The following is a 21,227-nucleotide window of genomic DNA, read 5'->3' on the forward strand; positions in this document are numbered from 1 at the left end:
TTACAGTTCGTTTACAACCGCTACCGAAATTAATTGTACATTTTACCATTTCTTCAACGCTATTATTGGTTTCAATGCGAATGCTAGATATATATATATAGGAACCGTGTTAAACACGCTAACCCTGGTTGCAGTAATCTCTTCATTATCGGAAAGGGAAACGCGATCACTGTGCGGGGATTGAAAGACAAAACAGAAAAGTCAAAGCCGTCGTCGCGTGCCGGAATCGCGTTACGTCTACGACGCTGCGGTTCAGTAAGCGTCGCGACGCCCACCGTGCACGTTGCACCGTTCGTTTGTCCTGTTGCGGCGTTCTTTCGAAGTACGCCAATTTTACAAGAGTTCTGCCTTTCAAATTTTCAGAAAAGATCTTATTTCTTTTTTTTCAATTGTACCACGCGCATAGTCATATCGCGTGATTTAAACGGACATATATTTAAGCATCGATCGTTCAAAAGACGTTGCACTGTATCTTTTTATCTTTCCTCCAAAGTTAAATTATGGTGATAGATGGGTGCTGATGGACATTTTCGAGTAACCTTGTCCCTAAGGCGCGAACCGGCCGCAGGTCCAGTTTACTGTAAAATGGAGACATCGGCGAGATTTCGGCAGCTGAAGACAGTGAAACTAAGCTGCGAAGCCACGTATCGGTTGGACATCAGCTTCAAACCTCCGCAACTATTAGAGTGGGTACAGTGAATGTGACGATAGCAATAATATTACTTCAATTAATCTTCACTTTTTTCCTTAAGAGCAATCATTTCTTCACGTCTTCGTGCTTGATCACCGTTTATTATTTTCGCATGTCCGTGTACCACTGTTTCCTTTTTATCTGATCCCGCAGCTCTGTTTTATAACACGGTCCTTTTACCCAGTGGTAATTTCATCGTTGCAATTGCAATAATAAGGATATCTGAAACACAGCTCAGGGATTTATAGTTTTTTAAAGATATTAGAAACTCGACAGCCAGTCATTATTATCTTACTTTGGTATTATCCGGTGCGATCGAGATATTAATTTTACCGCGTAAATTCGTGATCAGATAAATTTCTGAGACCTAGTACTTGATAGATGAGCGTTATTCTTACCTGTCGCTAAATATTGATTTCATTGTGCGATCATAGATTGTAGTTTTCATTTTTCAAAAGGTTCAGCATTGCATATTTTCATCTTACGTATTTCTTGTAACCTCAGCCTTTTCATATAAATTATTATTTTAATTGCTTCTATTAATATTTAAATTACCTATTAATCGTAAATTAAATACCATTTTTACCCTTCGTACTAAAACATTATACCGTTTACTGACTTTCTACTATAATCGTAACTCGATTTTCATTGGCCGTTATAATTTCCAGTTTATACTTGGCTAACAGTTTTAGATCTCTCATTTACGATACCTACTGGATAAAATGCTCGTTTACGATACATCGATCATCAAAGAAATTCCCATTTTGTGTACCATTGCTTTTAAGAGAACAAGCGTACCAATACTGAACTTTTACGTCCATCCGATAAACTTAACGCGCGAAACGGTTCGCAGAAAAAGATTACACCTATTTTCGACATGCGTCGGAGAACGTGAATTATAGGCTGAAAGTAGTAAAAATGATATATGCACGTCCTTTCTGAGGGATCGAACCCGCCCAACCTACGAGCGTTATTACAAATGCTCGTGGATGCGCGTATTTCTCGATAGATGTGTACATTTCAATGTATATACGCAATAACACGTTTAGAATACCGTACGCACATATCTTTCAAACAACACGATATCGATGCAGTACTATACTATCATTGTTAATTTTTTTCCTATAATATGTCTCTTCTATAATCGTCCTTAATGTTTCATACACACTTACGATACTTCAATTACACGTGTCTTCAGAATTTCGCGTTTCTTGAATGAAAGTAGCATTTATTGGAACACTTCTTATAATCGTGTTCCACATTTCTATATGCTTTAAGATGTTACGATATAATAATGGTATAATATAAATTCTACTAGCTTTTAAAAATAGAACATCCTATCATATGTTTTCTATTTCTGGACGAAATAATCTCTCTTCGTATTGGTTTTTATTGTTCCTAATTCCATTATAAGACACGGCATTGTTGCGATGGTGAACGATATTCTCCTTTCAATAAAATTTCTCCAACCAATGACGTACACCATATATACGTTAAAGATGAGAAAAGATCGTGTAGATTTATAAGAAACTTCTTTGTTAATAAACTCCTAAATGTGTTAAGAATTGCATGGTACCAGTGAAACGGACTTGTAAAATTAGTGTTCGACAAGGATCATACATTTTCGCTCGAGCCCTCGAGGATTGACCGTGTTTCCTTCGCTGGACCAACCGGGATATTTTAACGCAAGAGTGAGAATTATAAAATACGATCCTTCTGACCTTATAAAACGTTATATGCTTTATAGTCGCGACGAGCGATTTTAAGAGCGCAGAAAAACGACATTAGGAAAGATCAATCTCCATTTAGCTATTCTCAGGATCTCGTCGACGGAAGAATGAGAAAAGAAGAGGAAGAATCGCTTCTGTGGATACCGTTCCGAATAATTACAACTGGAGAGTTTCTAAACGACACTCTTCGCGGCTTAACTGGATCAGGAGGATCGTCGATCAACGATAACTTTTAATTCACGGATGGGTTCCATCGAGGATTAAGGACCATGAGGTGTTACTGTGCACGGCATACTAATAGTCTTTTGTTGGCCATGATACAGGAAATAACCGAGCACGATGACAAACGTCTGGATATGAAAGCCTCGTTCCCCACTGTTCGACGTTCGATATCTCCGGATCACTTTGTCAGGATGATTTAACCCCCTGATAGTTTGCCTGAAAAGAACATCAGTTTTATAAACGTGATTGTAAAATGCTTCTTATAATTCTTTTTCCGAGCAGAAAGAGTAGATTTCTTGCTCGAATAGTAGAGGACGACGTGAAACATAACATTTGTGAACGATATAAAAGATCTTTTACAAGAAGAATCGGCGAAAGAGATATGCTTTGAGACAAATGCTCGTTTTTATCTTCATCTATTCCAGGAGTAATTCGCGAACTATTAGTCATTCTTTTCAGTTTCTTATTTTATGATTTCCTTTAATATTTAACTCTTCGTTTTAAAATCTCAAAAACTTCGTTCCCCTTGCATGCATCTGTATTATTTAATCTGTTGAACAATTCATTTTTATTAAGCTTGCGATATGCGTTCGTTCCATATTCTCCTTTTATATATAGTATACATAAAAACAGAACAAACTTATGTTACAGTCCAATGCATGATGTATATATTGTTATCCAAGGATATCTAATATATTCGTATTTTTCGATATCTAAGTACATATACGTATGAATATATACAAGAACAAAGACTAAATGATATTACTTCGTTGAAACGAAAACGAAGAGTCAGGAACATTTGATAAAAGGTACTTGAAAAACAAACGAAAGATATTGAGAAGGGTTGTAGGAGATACATGTACCCGAAGGGGTAGGAAACACGTCAAGAAGTAACGGATTAAGTTCTCCAGCTGCCCAGGTCTGTCGACGGTCGAGTGTCTATCCAAAGAACGTTTGTAACTGAAAATGCTTGCAAAATAAATGTTTAGGGCCAGTGTCGAACGCTCTTATTCATGAAGAGCAGCGTAATACAAAAAGGCTACGACGAAAAGTATCGAATTAGGGTCTAAGGACAAATTGGGATTACCATGTCTGTCAATATATAAAAAAAGGGATACAGAACGTTGCACTTTGATGGAAGTATATAGGTGCAACTGTGTCAGAAATGTGGTGAGAGTAAAGCAGGTGTTACCACTACGTACCTACTGAAACGATACGTATACATATCGCAGTAATCGCCTTGAACTGTAAAAGTTATAAATCGATTACGATCTTCGGTACGGTTAATGCTACTGAAACAATTGGACTCTGATATTTGACATACGGTTCGCTGGATATTTAACGAGATTTTCATTAGCGAGAGCTGTGAAAGTACGAATGCCGTAAAAAGATGTGAAACGACGTTACTAAATGACCTAAAACCCACCCAACAATAAGAAGAAAATCGTATAAATTATTATATCCTTTTGGAAGTTTATTCTTAAACCTCTTTATCCTCTATCTTTATTCTTTATCCTCTTAAAATTGTTATCAACGCTATATTTAAGTATCAAACTGTGCATTGCACACTTATTTTCCTTAAATCATCCAGGAAAAAGGATCTCGCAACTACGATGGAAGGACGATCATTGGACTAAAAAGTTTACCTAAATTCGAAAGAAGACACTTTTTCCGAGGTCTCCTGAAGAGATGCATTTATTAAAGCTACCACGAAGATGTTATTCGAATATCAAACTGTGTATCGTAGTTTGTTCAGGAGCATCGAGGAAATATCTTGGAAGTAGGATTGGAGAAATTGCGTTACATTAAAAAATTTGTAGAAATTCGAAAATTATGGAGTCACTGTTTCGAAATTTCCCTGAAAACCATCTACATATGTATGTACGCATGCACTTCGTAAAGTTTCGAAGTTTGATGTAGGACGAGGGTAGAATCGATGAAAATTTCATTGGTTCGTCTGGCAGGCGGACTGATGATAAATAATTTCGATCGAATCTGGATGTATCGTGTTTTCGTAACGATACATTTTCGTTACGAAATAGACACGTCAAAAGACGAAAGTAATCATACACGACCGGTTGAAATATCGACTGGCGTTATATTGCGGCGCCCGGTCTCCGGCTCGCATAGGGTTGGAAAATGAACCGTCGCTCGTAACACGAATAGCAGCTAAAATTACTTGGCAATTACGATATGCAGAGTGTTGCTGATGCTAGTGAACGAGCACGGGTTTCGCGTGGATAATATTTAAACAACCATGGCCAATTAGACGGTGAGGAAATGAACGCGGTACCAGGAAATCGAGTCCTTCAGAAAATGCAACTGTCATTCTTTTTATGCACGAAATCACTCCATTCGTTGTTGGTCGATTGTAAACTCGCGTGTTATTTAGGAATCAGAAATTCCGTTATTTATCGCATAATTATACAGTAGAACCTCGTTTAGCTGACGTGACGTGGACCGAGCCTATCTCGGATAATACGCAGAATTCTATTAATGTTCATAAATCCTATAACAAAATCATAGAAAACATATGAAATTTTGTAATATTCTACATGCAATTAGGCTCGATTCGTTATTTAATAGCTTGAAAGTTTGACTAACTGCTTCCACAATATCTGATTATTTTACACTTTCGTACTCTTCGTGTTAAAATATCGAGAAGAATGAAGGTACAGTAACTAAGTTAAGTGTCTCCATCGTAATATGAATAATAATTGATAGAATTTTGAGTGAATTCGTTATGTTCTTGTTATTATTAACGATATCCAAATATTTGTAGAAATCTCTGACGAATATATACTATGCGTGTTATATGAAACATTTTGAAATTTAATTAGCACGGTAATGAGGCCAGACTATCATAATTATATTGGTAAAGTCTGAGACAAGTTTAAAAACGGATGTAACAGCTACGAGATATTTAACGCAAATATACGTTTCATACAGTTGGATTACAAAAATATTTAAACGGTCAATTGTCAGTTACGTTAATAAGCCTCAATTATTATATGCTTAAGATAGCTATTCATAGCGTACGCTAACTTTTTTATTAAATATATATTTACAGAACACGTACGTACTAATATGCACAATAATGTACACGCTAATTCTACATATTGATATATAAAATATTTTCGTGAGCCTCTGTATAAATTTATTATGTTCCTCTTGCCATTAACGACATAGCTTTGAATGTATACATTTATTTACTGCCATTCTCGAATGTAATATTTTTAAAGAAAATATTAATACCGACATACAAATGTTCGATGCAGAGTTTTAAATGAGTACATTCTATCCAGCAAATTATACTGTAAATTGCCCCACGATCAATGCGAAATTGGGATTTCCTGTCTTGCCCTCCAGTGTTTCCTAGTATTTGTAAAAATGTTCTCTTCTTTGTTTCGGGCTATATCGTTCGTTTTGTCATTCGATAGCAAACATTTATAATCCATTCTCATCCATTATTTTTGTGGCTTGTGTAAGAGAAAAATATCCCATTTTCTTCATGAATATGTTATGTTGCAAATTTGACAGAAATGTGCAACACTCGGGTAAAGGGCAAACGGATATTTATTCCGTGAATACGATCTACATCTCAATTTCGTTGTCTTCAAAATTCCTGTAGAATTTTCATTGTCTTAAGGGTCGTATACTTGATTAATCCGAATCACGCAATATAGCGGTAGACCTTACGTGAGTTAGATTAATTAACGAGTAGTCTAATTATTATACGCGTACTGCGTTCCTTTGCTACCGAGTTTCGAAACTTGACGGAAGAAATAAAAATACGAAGAAGACTATTCGAGATTCGCAATATAAAATTGTAGTGTCTTATTTCATTTACATTATCACCGTAACAGTTATTGTATTATTATTAGGTTAGATCTCGTAGTTGGATATTCATTTCATAAATAAAAAAAATTTGATCGATATCTGAATTCAGTATAAAGAGAAAGATAAACCATTTATAATATCTTTCCAATCTGTCAACTGTAAAACGAATTATTATATCGAACACAATACGATGGAAAATAAAGAACGATACAAGAAATAATAAAAATAAAGACATTGAGATACGAAGGACATCGAAAAAAATGAGTTATTTGTACACCGTGTTTAGGAATAAATACAACGTGTACCACGCGAAAATACGAAAAAGCCATATCATCCGTGTTATTTACGTTTTAACAATTTCCACCAGCGAGAAACTTCCGAAAATTCCAAAATTTACATCCACCAACATTCGAATTTTTCGTGTAGAATTTTTCGTTTTGGGAACGCCAAGAGCTATTCTACGAGACGATAAAATGCCTGGGAAATCCGTCGATATATCGGTACGAACAGTTACATCGAGTCGGCGCGACTGTATCTTCTTCTCTCCTGTCTGGCAGGTTCAATATTCCCAATAACACTCGACCTTTGAAAGTTGATTACCTGCGTTACGTTTTGCCACGGCCGAGGACTTTAATCTTTACGTACATGTACAAACTTATCGAAAGTTTTCGTTTCTGGCAAAAGCTCGATCGGATCCTCGATAACTGTGAATGCTCGTGACTCGCGTCAATAAACATTCAGCAGCGGCCGCTGCAAAGGCACTGCACTGGTTGCGCAAACGATGGAAAAAGGGATATACACGTTCGTTGGGGAAAAAGCTTATTTACAAAATCCTCGAGAAAGAGCGAGACGTTATCTGTACAGGCGTCTGTTCCAACTATTTTTCATCACCTATGAGAGGAGGCCACTTTCCACGTCGGATAAGTTTAAATTTACCGCTTGAAAGAGCCGCTCTGAAAATAATTTTGCCCCAACTTTTCCTTGCTCCAATTAATATCTCGGATTGAAAATTTACTCTACTACTTTCATTTTCTCTCTTTTCTCTCTCTTCTTCTTTTTTTTTCTTCTTTCATTTATGCGACGTTACAGCGCTTGATTTATTTTTGCATTCGCTGGCTAATATCATAGGAATGGAAATTTTGCGTGTCCATCTATTGGGAATGACTGACGAGAAATGAGGTTCAGCTGGTTGCAGTCTAGTTGAAACTTTGCACACTGACAGATAGACCGTAGATTTACGTGTTGTATATGTTACAACGACTTCATATTTCTATGAAGACAAGTAAGGGAATAGAACCTGGATGGGAAGTTCCAGCAACTAAATATCAAAAGGAGTAGACTTTGCTTTAGATATTTTATATATTTTCGTCAATTATTTGGTATATCTTGTTTATAAAAATGCGTCATTAAAAATAGCTTATATACTTGGGATTCATATAATAAGAATTTGCATTAAAGTAAGTGGATTCAACTAGCAAAAGTTCATTTAACTGTGCACTCATTAAAATTGCGCTCGAATAAATAGAATTCGTAAAAATTAGGTTCTACCGTATAGGTCAGATATTCAATATTTTTCACGATTCGTTGATATTTCATACCTCTGTATCCCCATTTTTTTTTCACGGTGGCTCACAGGATTTGAAATTTGGAACAGGCATCTTCATGAAATACTCACAAGAAGTTCACGTAACTTATATTTTACAATTTGAACCGTTACTCCACGCGATAATTCACAAGTATATTATTTAAAGAACACTGGAAAGATTCTGATAAAAATGATCTATTCATTGACTTGGTTTCTGCAGAAACATCTGGCTAATTAAAAATTCCATTACTGCTCTAGGTAGCAATTCAAGAGTATCGTGTGACAATGTGCCATAAAATGTAAAATTCTGCACTATATCCGTGGCTCACGAACGTATCTGAACACTTATAGGAACTTTTTATGAACGTATTATATGTATTACGACTTAAATCGTTGGAAATGTTTGAAAAAAAACAAGCGAGGAACAAAACAGGCATTTGTTAACCATTGAACTTGCAGAAGCAGTTAAAACTTTTACGATATCGAGCTAGCAATTCGTAGCTACTCATCAACTTTCTCTTCAGCCTACTTATCGAACAAAGGTATTTCTCTAATTATTTGCAAAGCGTATAAGAACCTGCGGTACTACGTGTGCTTAGTAAATCATTTCACGAATGACTAACTAATAACGTTTTAACGATCGAAAGTTTCGAGTTAACTTTGGCAAAGTCGAACAAGTCACGTACACACACCGCTTCATAAAAGAGAAACGTGACGAAATAAATATTACAATATTCTCGTGAAACCAGCTATACATAAATATGTTATTTCTAGCGAGCGGAGCCGTGAACGAAGATCAGTAGTAACGAGAGTGATAAGTCAGACGATCACAAAGCCTGCATCCAACTGAGAAACACTACCACGGAGTATAATATAACACACATATACATAATACATTCACAATACACGTTCAATTCTAATTCTTAATTTGTTAATCGTTTTCTAATACGTTCGTTAGCATCGTTATGTGTGCAAACTATGTTCGAAGATTGTAAAAGAAGAGCACGATGAGTCACATTTCATAATTTTTACAGAGAAGCAATTTTAGTTTCAAACAAAACTCTCTGTATTTTTAGTTTCGCAGCTAAACGTGCGTTTTCTCGTCTCTTCCTAAATTTTCAAAATATTCGTCGTCATTATGTTACAACATCGAAGAATTAAAATATTACTGGTCTTAATAACTATATCTTTCGGGTCCGTACAAATGTCAAGTTCAAATTGAAATTCAGTAGCTATACAAATTAATGAAAACCGATTGATTCTTTACAAGAATTGATCGATCCTTTTCGATACGACGATATATTCTTAAGGCGAATGCAGCGTCTGATTAAAAGAATTGGGAATTCCTCTGCGAACGGATCGCTAGGTAGAAAACGTTTGGAACGTTGATTAAATCTATAAAACGCGTCTTGCGAAGAAATTTAGGAGAATCACGTATTTATAAGGTGGATGCATGGAAAAAAGATCTGGTAGCCAGGTAGTGTAAAGACACACTGGCCTGACAGCGATATACAACGGTGCAAGAAACCGGGTCACGGAATAAAAAATATTCCACTTTCAAAAGTACTATAGACTGGTAGAACTAGAACAACAGCTTACTTCCATGTGGTCCATGACATCGGTTAATCGATGTAAAACAGAAGGAAAAGGGAACGTCAAATGGGTCAAACAGAAATCTTATACGAACTTCATCCCAATTTCATCTGAGTTTCGTTAACTTCTAACGCGAATAATTCATTCTATCGTGTAATTCTGTGCATTCCTATTTTCAAATTCGTATCGCGTACCACGTAAATTACAAAGCAGCACGTTTGCATATTCATGTTCTTTTTAAGCGAAATATATTTTTATCAAGCCTCGCGTTTTATTCGCACGCTACTAAATTCTTGTAGTTGCGTAAAAATAATTACGTGTTAACCGCGTTCATAGTCGGAGGACGAAAATGTGCTTTAGAAAAGCGATATACATGGATCATAACTGGGAATTACGTTGACCCATAACATGAGTCATGGGGCAGTGGAACGTGCTAAAAGATAGAAAATTTCGCATGCATCTGATTAATTGACACGCAAATACCACGATATGTATGGTCGCATGCGAAACAGAGTAAATTCTTTTTTTAGCCGTTTTAATATTTAAATCACGTAATAATTAAACCTTCAGGTATGATTACTCAAGTATAATTATTCGTAACTATATTTAGCCCTGAAGTCATGTAAATCGTGTTCTGTTTTAAACATAAAATAAAATACATTCGTCAAATTCTCGATTTACCTAACGCGAACCGCTGAGTGTGGCGTTGCAAGTATTTGTACAGGGGATCGTCTCTATTTATCGTCGACGTGAGTCAGCGATTTTCGCGAGTCTTTGTTAGGAAATCGCATCCCTCCGGAAAGTGCAACTGTCGGCACTGCTTAGAAGTTCGATTAACAGCGTATATCCTTGGTGGGCTGCTATCGAAACTTTTGTCGCAAATTTCCACCCGAACGTACACACGTTTGAACAAACGTGCCTATTTTTCGAAGGTCTCTCTTTCATCTCGCCTGTTTCAATGCCGACTGTTCCTACTTTATTTCGCGAACACAGCAAGGAAGAGGAGAGTAAACGAAGAAGAAGAAGAGAGGAAAGAGGCGAGGAGGAAAAAGAAAGAAAGTAAAGAGACTAAAAATACAAGATTGCGAATGGCTTTTTGTTTTACAGACGGATTGCCTTTTAAAAGGGAAGCTTCGTCCCATTGGCTTTTTCCTCTCGCCTCTCTTTATTTCTGTCTCTCTCAGATTCGCGCACCGCCGCCAAATTCGCTAATTGGGAACCTTTTTTGTCGGAGATTCGTGTTGTCCGATCAATTTAAGTACGTGCAGCCAATTATCCCACGAACTATCGAACGCGGCTACAATTTGATTTGAAAGAGCTGTTCGGTTTTTGCTGATTCTATCTCTGTTTGAAAACTGGAAAAAAAAGAAAGAAAAAAAAACACGAAATCTACGTTGGAATTTTGGTTATTATTTCTGACAACAATTTTGCAAACAGATTCATTCTTCGGGACAAATAGTAACAAATAGTAACATAAAGATTTTGATATACGATGGATCACGAAAATATTTCAACGCTCACCATAGGAAACTTTTACACGTATAGAGTGTGTGTTAGATAAAACAATTGGAAACTTTATTAGCTCTGTAACGAAACACGACCGTCGTGATCATATTGATGAAATATGAAAATGTAAGCAAAAGTTACGAGACAATATATATTAGTGAAAGATTTTTTACAAGTGTTCGACAAGTGTACTTCCGTGAGCTTCTTTATATACAATAGTTTTATAACAGATTAATAGATGATAACTATAGGTAAAATAATCTTGGATGAAATACACGTATAATGAGTATGCTGAATAATACTGCGTCTGCCTATAAAAACGGAATGAGAAAACGTGGCTTATAAAACGCGGTATAATGCCAAGGGAGACGTTCCAGGGTTGGGAAACTTATTGTCCTACTTTTTCGCGTAGCCCTTTGAATCACATAAATTTCGAACAACAAGTATAATACGCGCGGCAGGTAATCTCGCCATAGAAAGTTGGATTTTCAACGTAACATCGTGTTAAATTGATGCAATATCGGACAGAATGTTTCAGTCTCTGTCCACTTAATCGACCCGAAACAGTGTCCATTTAATTGCTTTCTACACGAGCAATAAGCTTGCAGTATAGTACTGCCACAATCGAATAGCATAAAGCAGAGTCAATTGCTGAAGATCCAATACAGTCGAGGTAATAGCGTGCCAACGATTTAGGTCGCGACTAGTAAACCTCATAACCACGAAACAGTTGGACGAATTAATTAAAGTCTCATCTTGGTGGCGTATTCGGTATGTTAGTGGCGAAATCGAAACGGAAAAGCGCGTCGAATTACGAGCAAGATGTTTTCCGCTGGTGAAGTGAAAATATATTTCTTCCGAAAATTGCACGTGATCTATCAAAGTCGTCGCTTTGGGATTCGCCCTCTCTCTCTCTCTCTCTCTCTCTCTCTCTCTCTCTCGCCTGATACGTATGCATGCACTTTATTCGGCGGAGTCGATTTCCGGGGGAAACGCGCGCGTGGATGGAAAGCTAACAGAGCCAGATAGTTCTACTTTAAATCGAACGCTCCTACACCTCGAAGGATCTTATCTGGCGCGCGATGTATATCGTAACTTTCTAATTCCGCTTACAAAGTCGGTTACAAATGTACAATACGAATTTAAGCGCGTTAAATGAACACTCTGTGTTTCGTTCCGCGAACCGCACAAAATTGGCCTGTATCGAAAAAGAAAACGAGGTACGACGAACAAAGAATTTCCTGAATAGAGAAGCAGAAAAGCCGTTTCCGCTGTTGGCGAGTTTGTCAGAGGGATTATTTTCAATGCGATGGAACTTCTCTTCTCGTTGTTGGTGTTTTTTTTAACTCTCGTCACTGAGGCAAAAAGGAAGCGAAGTCTCCACCAGATGATCATCCGAGAGCAAAGCAGGCCAAATCCACTGCGTGTCTAGGGATCGAACGGAACGGTATCACGATCGTTAAAGTGGAGACTCTGGCTAGATTTTGTTCGATTTCGTCTTGAGGAAATTTTGCTTGCACGCGAAACTCTGAATTAGTTAGCGTACGACGAGAACACTCGAATCGTGCTTTCGAATCGTGGCGAATCGATCACGGACGGAGCTTTCATCGTTAAAAATCAACCAGAAATATCTACTTTTAGTATTTAATGCAGAGAATGGCTTACCGTTGCATGTCTCGAGTGAAACGGAGAATTTTTTACCTCGTTGCCTGCTATCAGTCCAACGTATCTCCACCCTTATCGCTGCCACGCGTTCCTTTTCCAACTTCCACCAACAATCGTTCTTGGTCATTTCCTTTAAGCCATACCACCTCGGTTTTCTTCCAGGATAAGAGAAATCGGGGAAACTCTGTCGATAGTAAAACACGGCGGTTACCAAGGTTTCGTGGCTGCTAAAAAGACTCTATGGTCTCTTACGATATCGTAATCTTTGGCAAAGAAAAATATCTACGTATCGATCGACAACCAATTTAACTTTATCTACATACAGCGTCTCGTCTCGTTCGCTAAATATAGTATACAGCCTCGTTATTATTTTGTTGTAGTCTCTACAGGATTCGTTCGAAGGACGTAAACAAGAAACGAAATACTCCAGCAGTCCGTAAAAACCATTCGAAGAAACTCATTATCCGAAAAGACGAGAAGGACAAGAACAGACTGCTGAAGTGACGGATATCAAAAACTCTAATTTTAGCGGAATCTTTCTTCGCATTTCATTTTAATTAAATCTTTCTTGATCTTTCGCCGCGAATTTTCCCAGCAATCTAATATTCTCACAAAAATCTCCCGAAAATACCAAAAATCGTTCGTAATACTCCGCGAACATCCAATGAAAGAAATCTCGTAGAGACGCGATTCTTCTTCTAAATTAAGAAGTGCTCGTCATGGTAGGCCGTTGTTTCCAAGCAAAAAAACTCTCGAGAGGGATTAATCGGGAGAATTGGATGTTCTACGTTGAATCGAGAGGAGAGAAACGAACAAAGAAGTCTCCACACTGCTTACGATCTAGGACTCGTTACATTTTTCACGAACGGCGATAGAATCGTATCGATCGAACGTGGATACGCCTCTAGGTATTATTCGTAATTTGCCATCGAAAAGCTTCTTTTTAAGGTATCTGCATCGATATATCCGTCGGTTATTTCGCTAAAACGATTCCGCTATTGCGATTGATCAACGACGACGACGACGACGACGACGACCCGAATGTATTGCACCAAAAATTTCTTCGTGCTCTTTATTTTTACGACGAGCGACCATGTGTGCTTTGGTTCTTTACGAGTAATATCGAAAAGCGACGTGCTGGGAATGCGAATCTCGAGTTTACGATTTCGTCACGGGCTTAGACAGTCCTCTGGGTCGTTTAATGTTTAAGGAGCACGCCTTTGAGCATCCTGACGACGATCATATTGACTCAAGCAATTGCTGAATTCCTCGCAACCTGAAAAGGAACACTAACATTATCCAAGTTCGAAGATGAATATTGCACGATTGCGATCGAAGGTACAGAAGCGATGGGAGTCGAGCTAGAAAAGAGAGTAAGTTTCTTGTTTAAATTCGAATTTTGGTTTATGTATGGGTACTATTTCTAATGAACTTACCCTGGATGTTGCATTTATACGTTTGAAAAAATCTAGGTCAGTTGTGATCCTTTAAATGCGATACGCAGTTCCATTTATGAGATGTATTGCACCATTAGCTTTATAAGGGTTAAATTTATAACAGTAATTCGTAATAGTAATTCAAAGGATAATCTTAACAGTAATCTACATTACAGTTTTATTTATTTAGGATTTTATGTGCGCTACCTTTAATCACTGGTACGAAAATGTAAATTTTACTCGTTGAATATTGCGTGATTGCGATCGAAGGCACAAAGCAATAAGACTCGATTCCCAATGCCCCGGAATTGATAGCAATTTTGATAATAATCCTGGTTACGATCTCACTTGTTTAAATTTTCACGCGTATCATTTTTCGCTTCTAATATGAAAATATTAACTACACGGGGAATATTGCACAATTGCGATGGAAAGGCGAGTACGATAGGGAAACATTATCGGAAAACTGAGTTTCTCTTTTAATGTAATTAATTATTTGAAACTTAGTACATTATGTATTTGATTTGTAATTTAAAAACGTATATAAATTTCATCATGAACGTTGCACGGTTGCGATAAAAGTCAGAGAACAATTTGAAGAATTTTTCTTTTAAATCCTATAGCAACTATAATTGTAATATTAACAACTTCGGTAACAGTGTGGTTTATTTGAAACTTGGTGTGTTTTGTTTTAGATTTATAAATTATAGAAAAAAATATTTTGCTTTTTGACATCACAAATATTTTATATTCTATTTCCTGCGCGTTTCGACGATAGCTTTTCGAATATAAATCGACAGAACAGTAAATAACACAAGCTATGCTATTGCTCGGAGAAGCAGAGAGAAATTCTAACAATAAAAAATAAAAATGTTTCTCAAATGAATGCAGAAAATATACGAAATAGCGAAGCATATAATGTACCGATAGTCACGAACAATGTTTAACGTAATGAAACTTGTTTGAACAATATGTAAACTCATTGACCCTAAAGTAAAATTCTCTTAACAAGCTGGCGATTCACCGATTGTCGTTTTGTAGAAATAATTTAATCCAATTTAATTACCATTTGTATTTTATAATATGTGTCATCTTAATGAACCTGTAGAATCAACTGCTATAATTTCGATTGCCAAGATTTTTCGTGCTCGAATCACTTTTGCAATTTTCGAGTCTCTGTATTTCCAACTGAAACAGAGCAAACTATTATGATGATGGACGCAATATTAAACCGATATTTAACTTTTATACTTAACTATTGTATAAGTGGGTCATTTCCCAATGGGAAAGTCTTTCTGAACTAGAAGATTAAATCTTCATAACCAGATTTGTATTTGCTTACGAAACAAAATTCGTATAAATGCGACAAAGTATTTTTAAAATCAATGTTATTATATTTAACATAATGTTATATGTTATAGTCTATTGAAGAAGTTAGTAAACCCTATAAACATAAACTATTCGGTTTAAATTATTACTGGTTCAAGCGACAAATTGACTCGTTTTATGTATCGAATAAATGAATATAAATTTCCTTCCTCTTCCTTATATTCTTTTTTTGAAATATACAAAAGGAAGTAAGAGAAAGTATTACGCTTGTTAAACAACGATTTTCTGTTCCAATTTCCTCCTTCATAGAACGCTATATCAAGGACTATAATTCGAACTATTTAAACAGCAAGCAAAATCTCTGACGCTGGTTGGCTTCGCATTACCAAATAATTATACATTATACGTATATGCTTCTGCGTCACGAGAACTCATTTCTAACACGTGAATGATGCTCGACATTGATACGCGTAGGGATCATTTGCTCCTGCAAAACACTAAAAATATACGACAAGGCTTGAAGTGAAGCCAAGTTACACCGCGGTTACTATGCGGAATGTATTAATATTTAAAGCATGCACTATATGAATTTACTATTTATAGAAACGCACACACGTATTGTTTTCGTTGAACAGCGAAAATTTATCCGATACGCCAATGCAAAAATGCATTTTCTACTAGCCGATTACGTATTTAGCAAAGGAGCGCTTAACGAAACGCTTGAAATAACTTCCTCCTTTTATTTGTAGCTCTGTCGAAACTTTACGTTTGTACCGATTCATTTATAAGCGGATACACTTCGAAGATTGTCGATCGATTAGAAAGGATAAAACGCATTGAAATTGAAGATTATACACGAAGACTCGAATGTAAATTTGTACATAAAATAATAAAGTTCACCGACGATATTGGAAACTCTATAGGGGCAATATTTATTTTATATGGGCGTCATTTTAGGAGATGTAATTTCATAGATGGAACATAAAACGGAAGTGCCGCTATAAAAATATTCATATTTACTGGGAGAAAGTTATTTTCAGTAACTTCTAGTTAGTCTAGAACGATATGTTCGATGAATAGCAAATATGATGAATGTTTCAACAAATATCTCAACTGAATGTAATAGAATATCATTTCAATTACATTTAACGATAATATTGCTCAATCTATTCCTTTTATATCCTGATATTTGTGTTTCTTACGCTCAATTCATTTAATCGTCTGTTTATCCAAATCACGAACCCATTAAAATAAATTCCATCCTATTTCATTACAATACGTCTTCTACAATGGGAATCGTTACGAATATGAAGGCAAGGATGGGGACGAAGTTAAAATTCAGCAATTTGCAACATGTCGGGATGTCGCGACTATTTTGTAAATGATTGCGGCTCCGCGATACGTGCCAGATGGTGCACAATAGATACCGGAAACGAGATTCAGAATATACTCCAATACTAGCCGGCTGAAGATGCAAATGAATTTACAGCACGATTCTGTAACGTCGCCTGCTATCAACGTGAATCGCGTCTATCGATTTACGATCAATGAATCAGACTTGCTTCGATGCATGGATACAATTGAAACTAAAGAGCGTCCGATTCGATTAACCTTTCGGTAGACTTTCAAATTGTCCTGTTTGTCAAAGCCTTGAAGCCAGAACCTTTTGCTTGTTTTCCTTTTTCCGTGGAACCTAACGAGCGTTTCTCGCCGCCGCCGCCCGCCCTCCCTCTTACTCTTTCTCTGCTACCTACAATTTAGGAAACACAGGTTCGTTTAAAAGAAGAAGATTAACGACGCAGAAGATTAAAATGTAAAATGCAGATTACAAAAGAAAAGTACAAAAAGCAAGCGGATAACGTGGAAATGTAAATTGCTTATTTGCTTACAATAATATCCAAATAGCGTATGTTATAACACGCATCAAGTGATCATTACGAGTTAACGAACAAATTTATGAATATTTCTAAAGTGATTATTAGATGAGACTTCGTTAATATGCAAACGAGATTTATTTATGGAGATAGTGGAGAAAATAAAGTTATGGTACTACGTATGCAGCTACAAACTAGCGTAACTGGAACGTATAACTTGTGCATATAATAACAACCTAATGCAAATTCTGCGTATTATATTATCAATAAGGCTCCACTCTTAAGGCTCTTCAGAGTACTATAAGTTCGAGACAAGTACGGCTCCGAGATTTAAGGCATGTTCCATCACTTTAGAGAACTTGATTTGAGTTATGCGATCTTGTGACTGCGATCTTAATGTTCTGGGTTGTTATTTCAACAATCCTGTAAGCTGATAGTAGCACAACTTTAATGAAAACTCTAGTTTTTATGAACAGAAAAACATAAGCCTCTATTAAATCTGAATATCATGACTAAACTGCGAATATTAATATAAATTCATATTTTTATGAATATAATGGGAAGAATCGAAAACTGTTTTACCTACTAAATATTAAAATGAATAATTTTGTACAGTACTTATCTAATCTTTTTATTACATATTATAACGAGATATTTTCTATAACAATAAATGCAGAACATTATTTTATAAAAACTGACAATTACTTACACCACTGCGATTCTTAGTTAACCATAATACGTCCCTGTACTAGATCACATCATTGCTTCATGAGATGTATGTAGATCACCTGTAATAATATCACAGTAGACATTATAATGTTCAATATCTTTTGTTTTGTTTTTATCATATTCCACTAATTTTAATAAATTATAATAGTTGTATATAGTAGTAATTTTAATTTTAGACATAATTTGCTAAATAATAATCATAAACTTACCTAAATAATAATCTTAAAATTTATAGGTCCCTGAGCATAGGAGGGAAACAAGTGGAAACGATTGAACGTGCACGAGACGGGACAGCCTGTGCTTACAGTGCTTATCATAGCACAAAGGGTATACCGGCGAGTGCTCGTGGTCATCGTGAAGAATTGCCAATAGCCATGCGTGTCTTGGGTTCCGGTTACCTGACTACTTGTCTGCAGATCAAATACTACCGCCAAGACGATCAGAGCCACTGTGAATGGGGTGCCAGGTTACATTGTATCGAATTGGACTGTTCGAGCGTGGAAGGCAGATTAGTTACGGTAGACAGGGAAACATATAGGAAACTTGGCATAGAATCCTAGCAATCGATGGGTGTTAATGTCATGAAAGCCATCACATAGAGAAAGTGGCTGATATTTATTTCTTATCGCTTGTCGATTGTGATTGGCACATTTCCGATTGAAACAACATTAAAATCGCTTGACCAATAAAAAGGTCAGAGTACAGATGGCGGGTTTCTGTTTGGAACTTGAACAGCACAGCTTAGGATTTGAATCGTATAATAGGAAATTTTTGGCTACTTTAACACGTTAAGAAGCTCGATCTGTGAACATAATAAAATGAGGTGAACATTTTCGACAATTTCCGTGGTATTGATCGGCGGAAGAAAAGTGGAGAATAACTATCTTTCTGTATGGTATCAATCAGATTTTTCAAGAAGGAAAACGTAAATATCTGCTAATGAGAAAAAAACATAACGATTCCTTTTGGTCCCTTAACGACTAGATATGTAATTATCAAACGGTGGATCCGTTTCATTAACGTAAACCAAATGTAATTTCATTCTCCTATTTTTCTATATCGAGAGACGTGTTTGTATATACGTACATATATGTATTTCAGGAACATTCATGTATATATAATGATTGTTATAAAGTGATATAGAAAATAGACATAATGCTACGAATATAAGTGTATTTTGTTTAACCTAAATATGGAACAATGTATTTTAGAATTATATTTAACGCATTATTACCATAGAGATACAAAGATGGAGTACCTGAGTCATGTTACTGTGTAAGTGGATGCGATATGCCTATAGAAAAAGAACGCTGCATAGAGACTTCTGCTTTGTATCTATGTCCTCTAATTAAGTATGCACACGACGCTGCTCGTTGATCGGTGTTACTTTACGCTTACATATTTACTGTACGAATGAGCATGTGTTATACAAATAAGAAAAGATCTTTATATAGCGTTCTCTTTCTATTGCTATATTATTTTCTCAGCTCGGTCACAGACTTTGTTTTTATATCTCTATGATTATCACGAACTACAATCTTTTTAACGAATCGTAATCGTTAAGGAATCGATTGGGAAAATATTTGATCTATCGACAGTCTAAATTGTTATCGAATCGTAATCTCGCAATATTTTTACGATATATATAACGTATCAGGAATTAAGCACTCCATGCCTAGCGACCAATAGTATATGTATATGTATATTTAATCTGTCTATTGGAAAAATAATTGCAAAAAGTAAATAAATTTGAAGATTCCCATTATGCTACACATTATACAAACATACAAGTAATATAATACAAAATACTTGCTAGTATAGATATTATATGTATACTAATACATAAAAAAATGGTTATTTGAATATAATATGTTGACATTGATAATAATAAAATTATAAATGTTAAACCGTTCGAATATAAATTCATTGTTCAATATTATTTAAATTTAAAACATATAAAAAAATGCGCAGACCAAACGAAGATATATTGCCACATTATTACGAATATAATGAAAGTTTAACATAATTTACGAGCTATATATATCGTTAATTGATTGCGAATTGTTCTAAAAAAACTTAACTTCTTTCATTTGCCTGCTATATTTCATTGTAAAAAAAAATGTTATACAATTCAATGTGCTTAAACACGAAACTTACTTAAAGCAATATGATGATAACTATTGTGCTATTCAAGGCACGTTTAATTAATATTACAGCATAATTACAATCACTATTATTATACTTATACCTATTGTGTTCCATGATCTTCACAATTTTTTTTTTTTATTTGAATAACTTGATACGTTCCAGAGTAAAATCGAGAAAAATGATAAAAATTATATTTTTTTACACACGTGTAATTTTGTTACAGTTGTTATTCTTTACTGTTTATGTAGTTTTGTTACTGTCATGTAACTTTTGTTTCAATTATATAAATTTTTATTTATGTGATGTTAAAGCTTCATTGTTTAAATTTTCGCACAATATTAGATGCATCGTTATGTTAATATTATATTGACTCAAATATTCGTAATCAAAAACAAACGAATGTGAAATCTTTAATTATAAATGCTAATTTACAAATGGTGTATATCCATACATATATGTATGCATATATACTAGTGTATAATTATATACACATATTTGCATAGCCATACAAGTACACATCATAAATCATAAATTCTTAATAAAATATTAAATTCTGATTACTATACTTTTCTAATTATAGCACTGATTCATTGCAAATTTTGGCAATCAGCGAAAATAACCAAACAGTGCCTCTATACTTTGCGCAAATATAAACACAGATTGTTCCTATTCTTTATTCGCATAATTAGTTTTTTGTCTAATGACACTGATATCTGTATATTTCAAAACCGACTGAAATAAATTATTTAATCCTTCAATCATTTATTTAATACTGTTAATTATAGAATATATTGACAAACATACATACTTCACATGTGTATTAAACATACACACATATTTCACAAATTATACATATATTTTCCGACTTTAAATTAATAA

The 21,227-nt window shown here is 35.4% G+C and overlaps 1 protein-coding gene and 1 long non-coding RNA gene across 2 annotated transcripts; one reads left to right on the forward strand and one right to left on the reverse strand.

Moving 5' to 3' along the window:
* The first annotated feature begins 242 nt into the window (after window positions 1–242).
* Window positions 243–21,106, forward strand: LOC138184956 (CB1 cannabinoid receptor-interacting protein 1). Its single transcript, XM_069123490.1, has 2 exons — window positions 243–686; window positions 18,436–21,106. Exons 1-2 carry the CDS (start codon window positions 511–513, stop codon window positions 18,758–18,760), a joined length of 501 nt encoding a protein of 166 aa, XP_068979591.1. The 5' UTR covers window positions 243–510; the 3' UTR covers window positions 18,761–21,106.
* Window positions 12,369–18,526, reverse strand: LOC138184957 (uncharacterized). The gene is made up of 6 exons (XR_011174463.1): window positions 18,410–18,526; window positions 18,181–18,259; window positions 15,335–15,456; window positions 14,049–14,108; window positions 12,833–13,014; window positions 12,369–12,595 (listed from the first exon to the last, which is right to left on the reverse strand). It is a non-coding gene; the product is annotated as an uncharacterized LOC138184957 (long non-coding RNA).
* Window positions 21,107–21,227: the final 121 nt, after the last annotated feature.

The sequence above is a fragment of the Bombus flavifrons genome, chromosome 11, assembly GCF_040668555.2.
Source record: "Bombus flavifrons isolate JBK064 chromosome 11, iyBomFlav1_principal, whole genome shotgun sequence".
NCBI classification, from domain to species: Eukaryota; Metazoa; Arthropoda; class Insecta; order Hymenoptera; family Apidae; genus Bombus; species Bombus flavifrons.

What these genes read in the sequence shown, in the direction of transcription:
- LOC138184956 (XM_069123490.1), top strand. Translation starts at nt 511, where the DNA reads ATGGGTGCTGATGGACATTTTCGAGTAACCTTGTCCCTAAGGCGCGAA. An exon ending in AAACCTCCGCAACTATTAGA is followed by an intron (nt 687 to 18,435) that starts GTGGGTACAGTG and finishes TAAAATTTATAG; the next exon opens with GTCCCTGAGCATAGGAGGGA.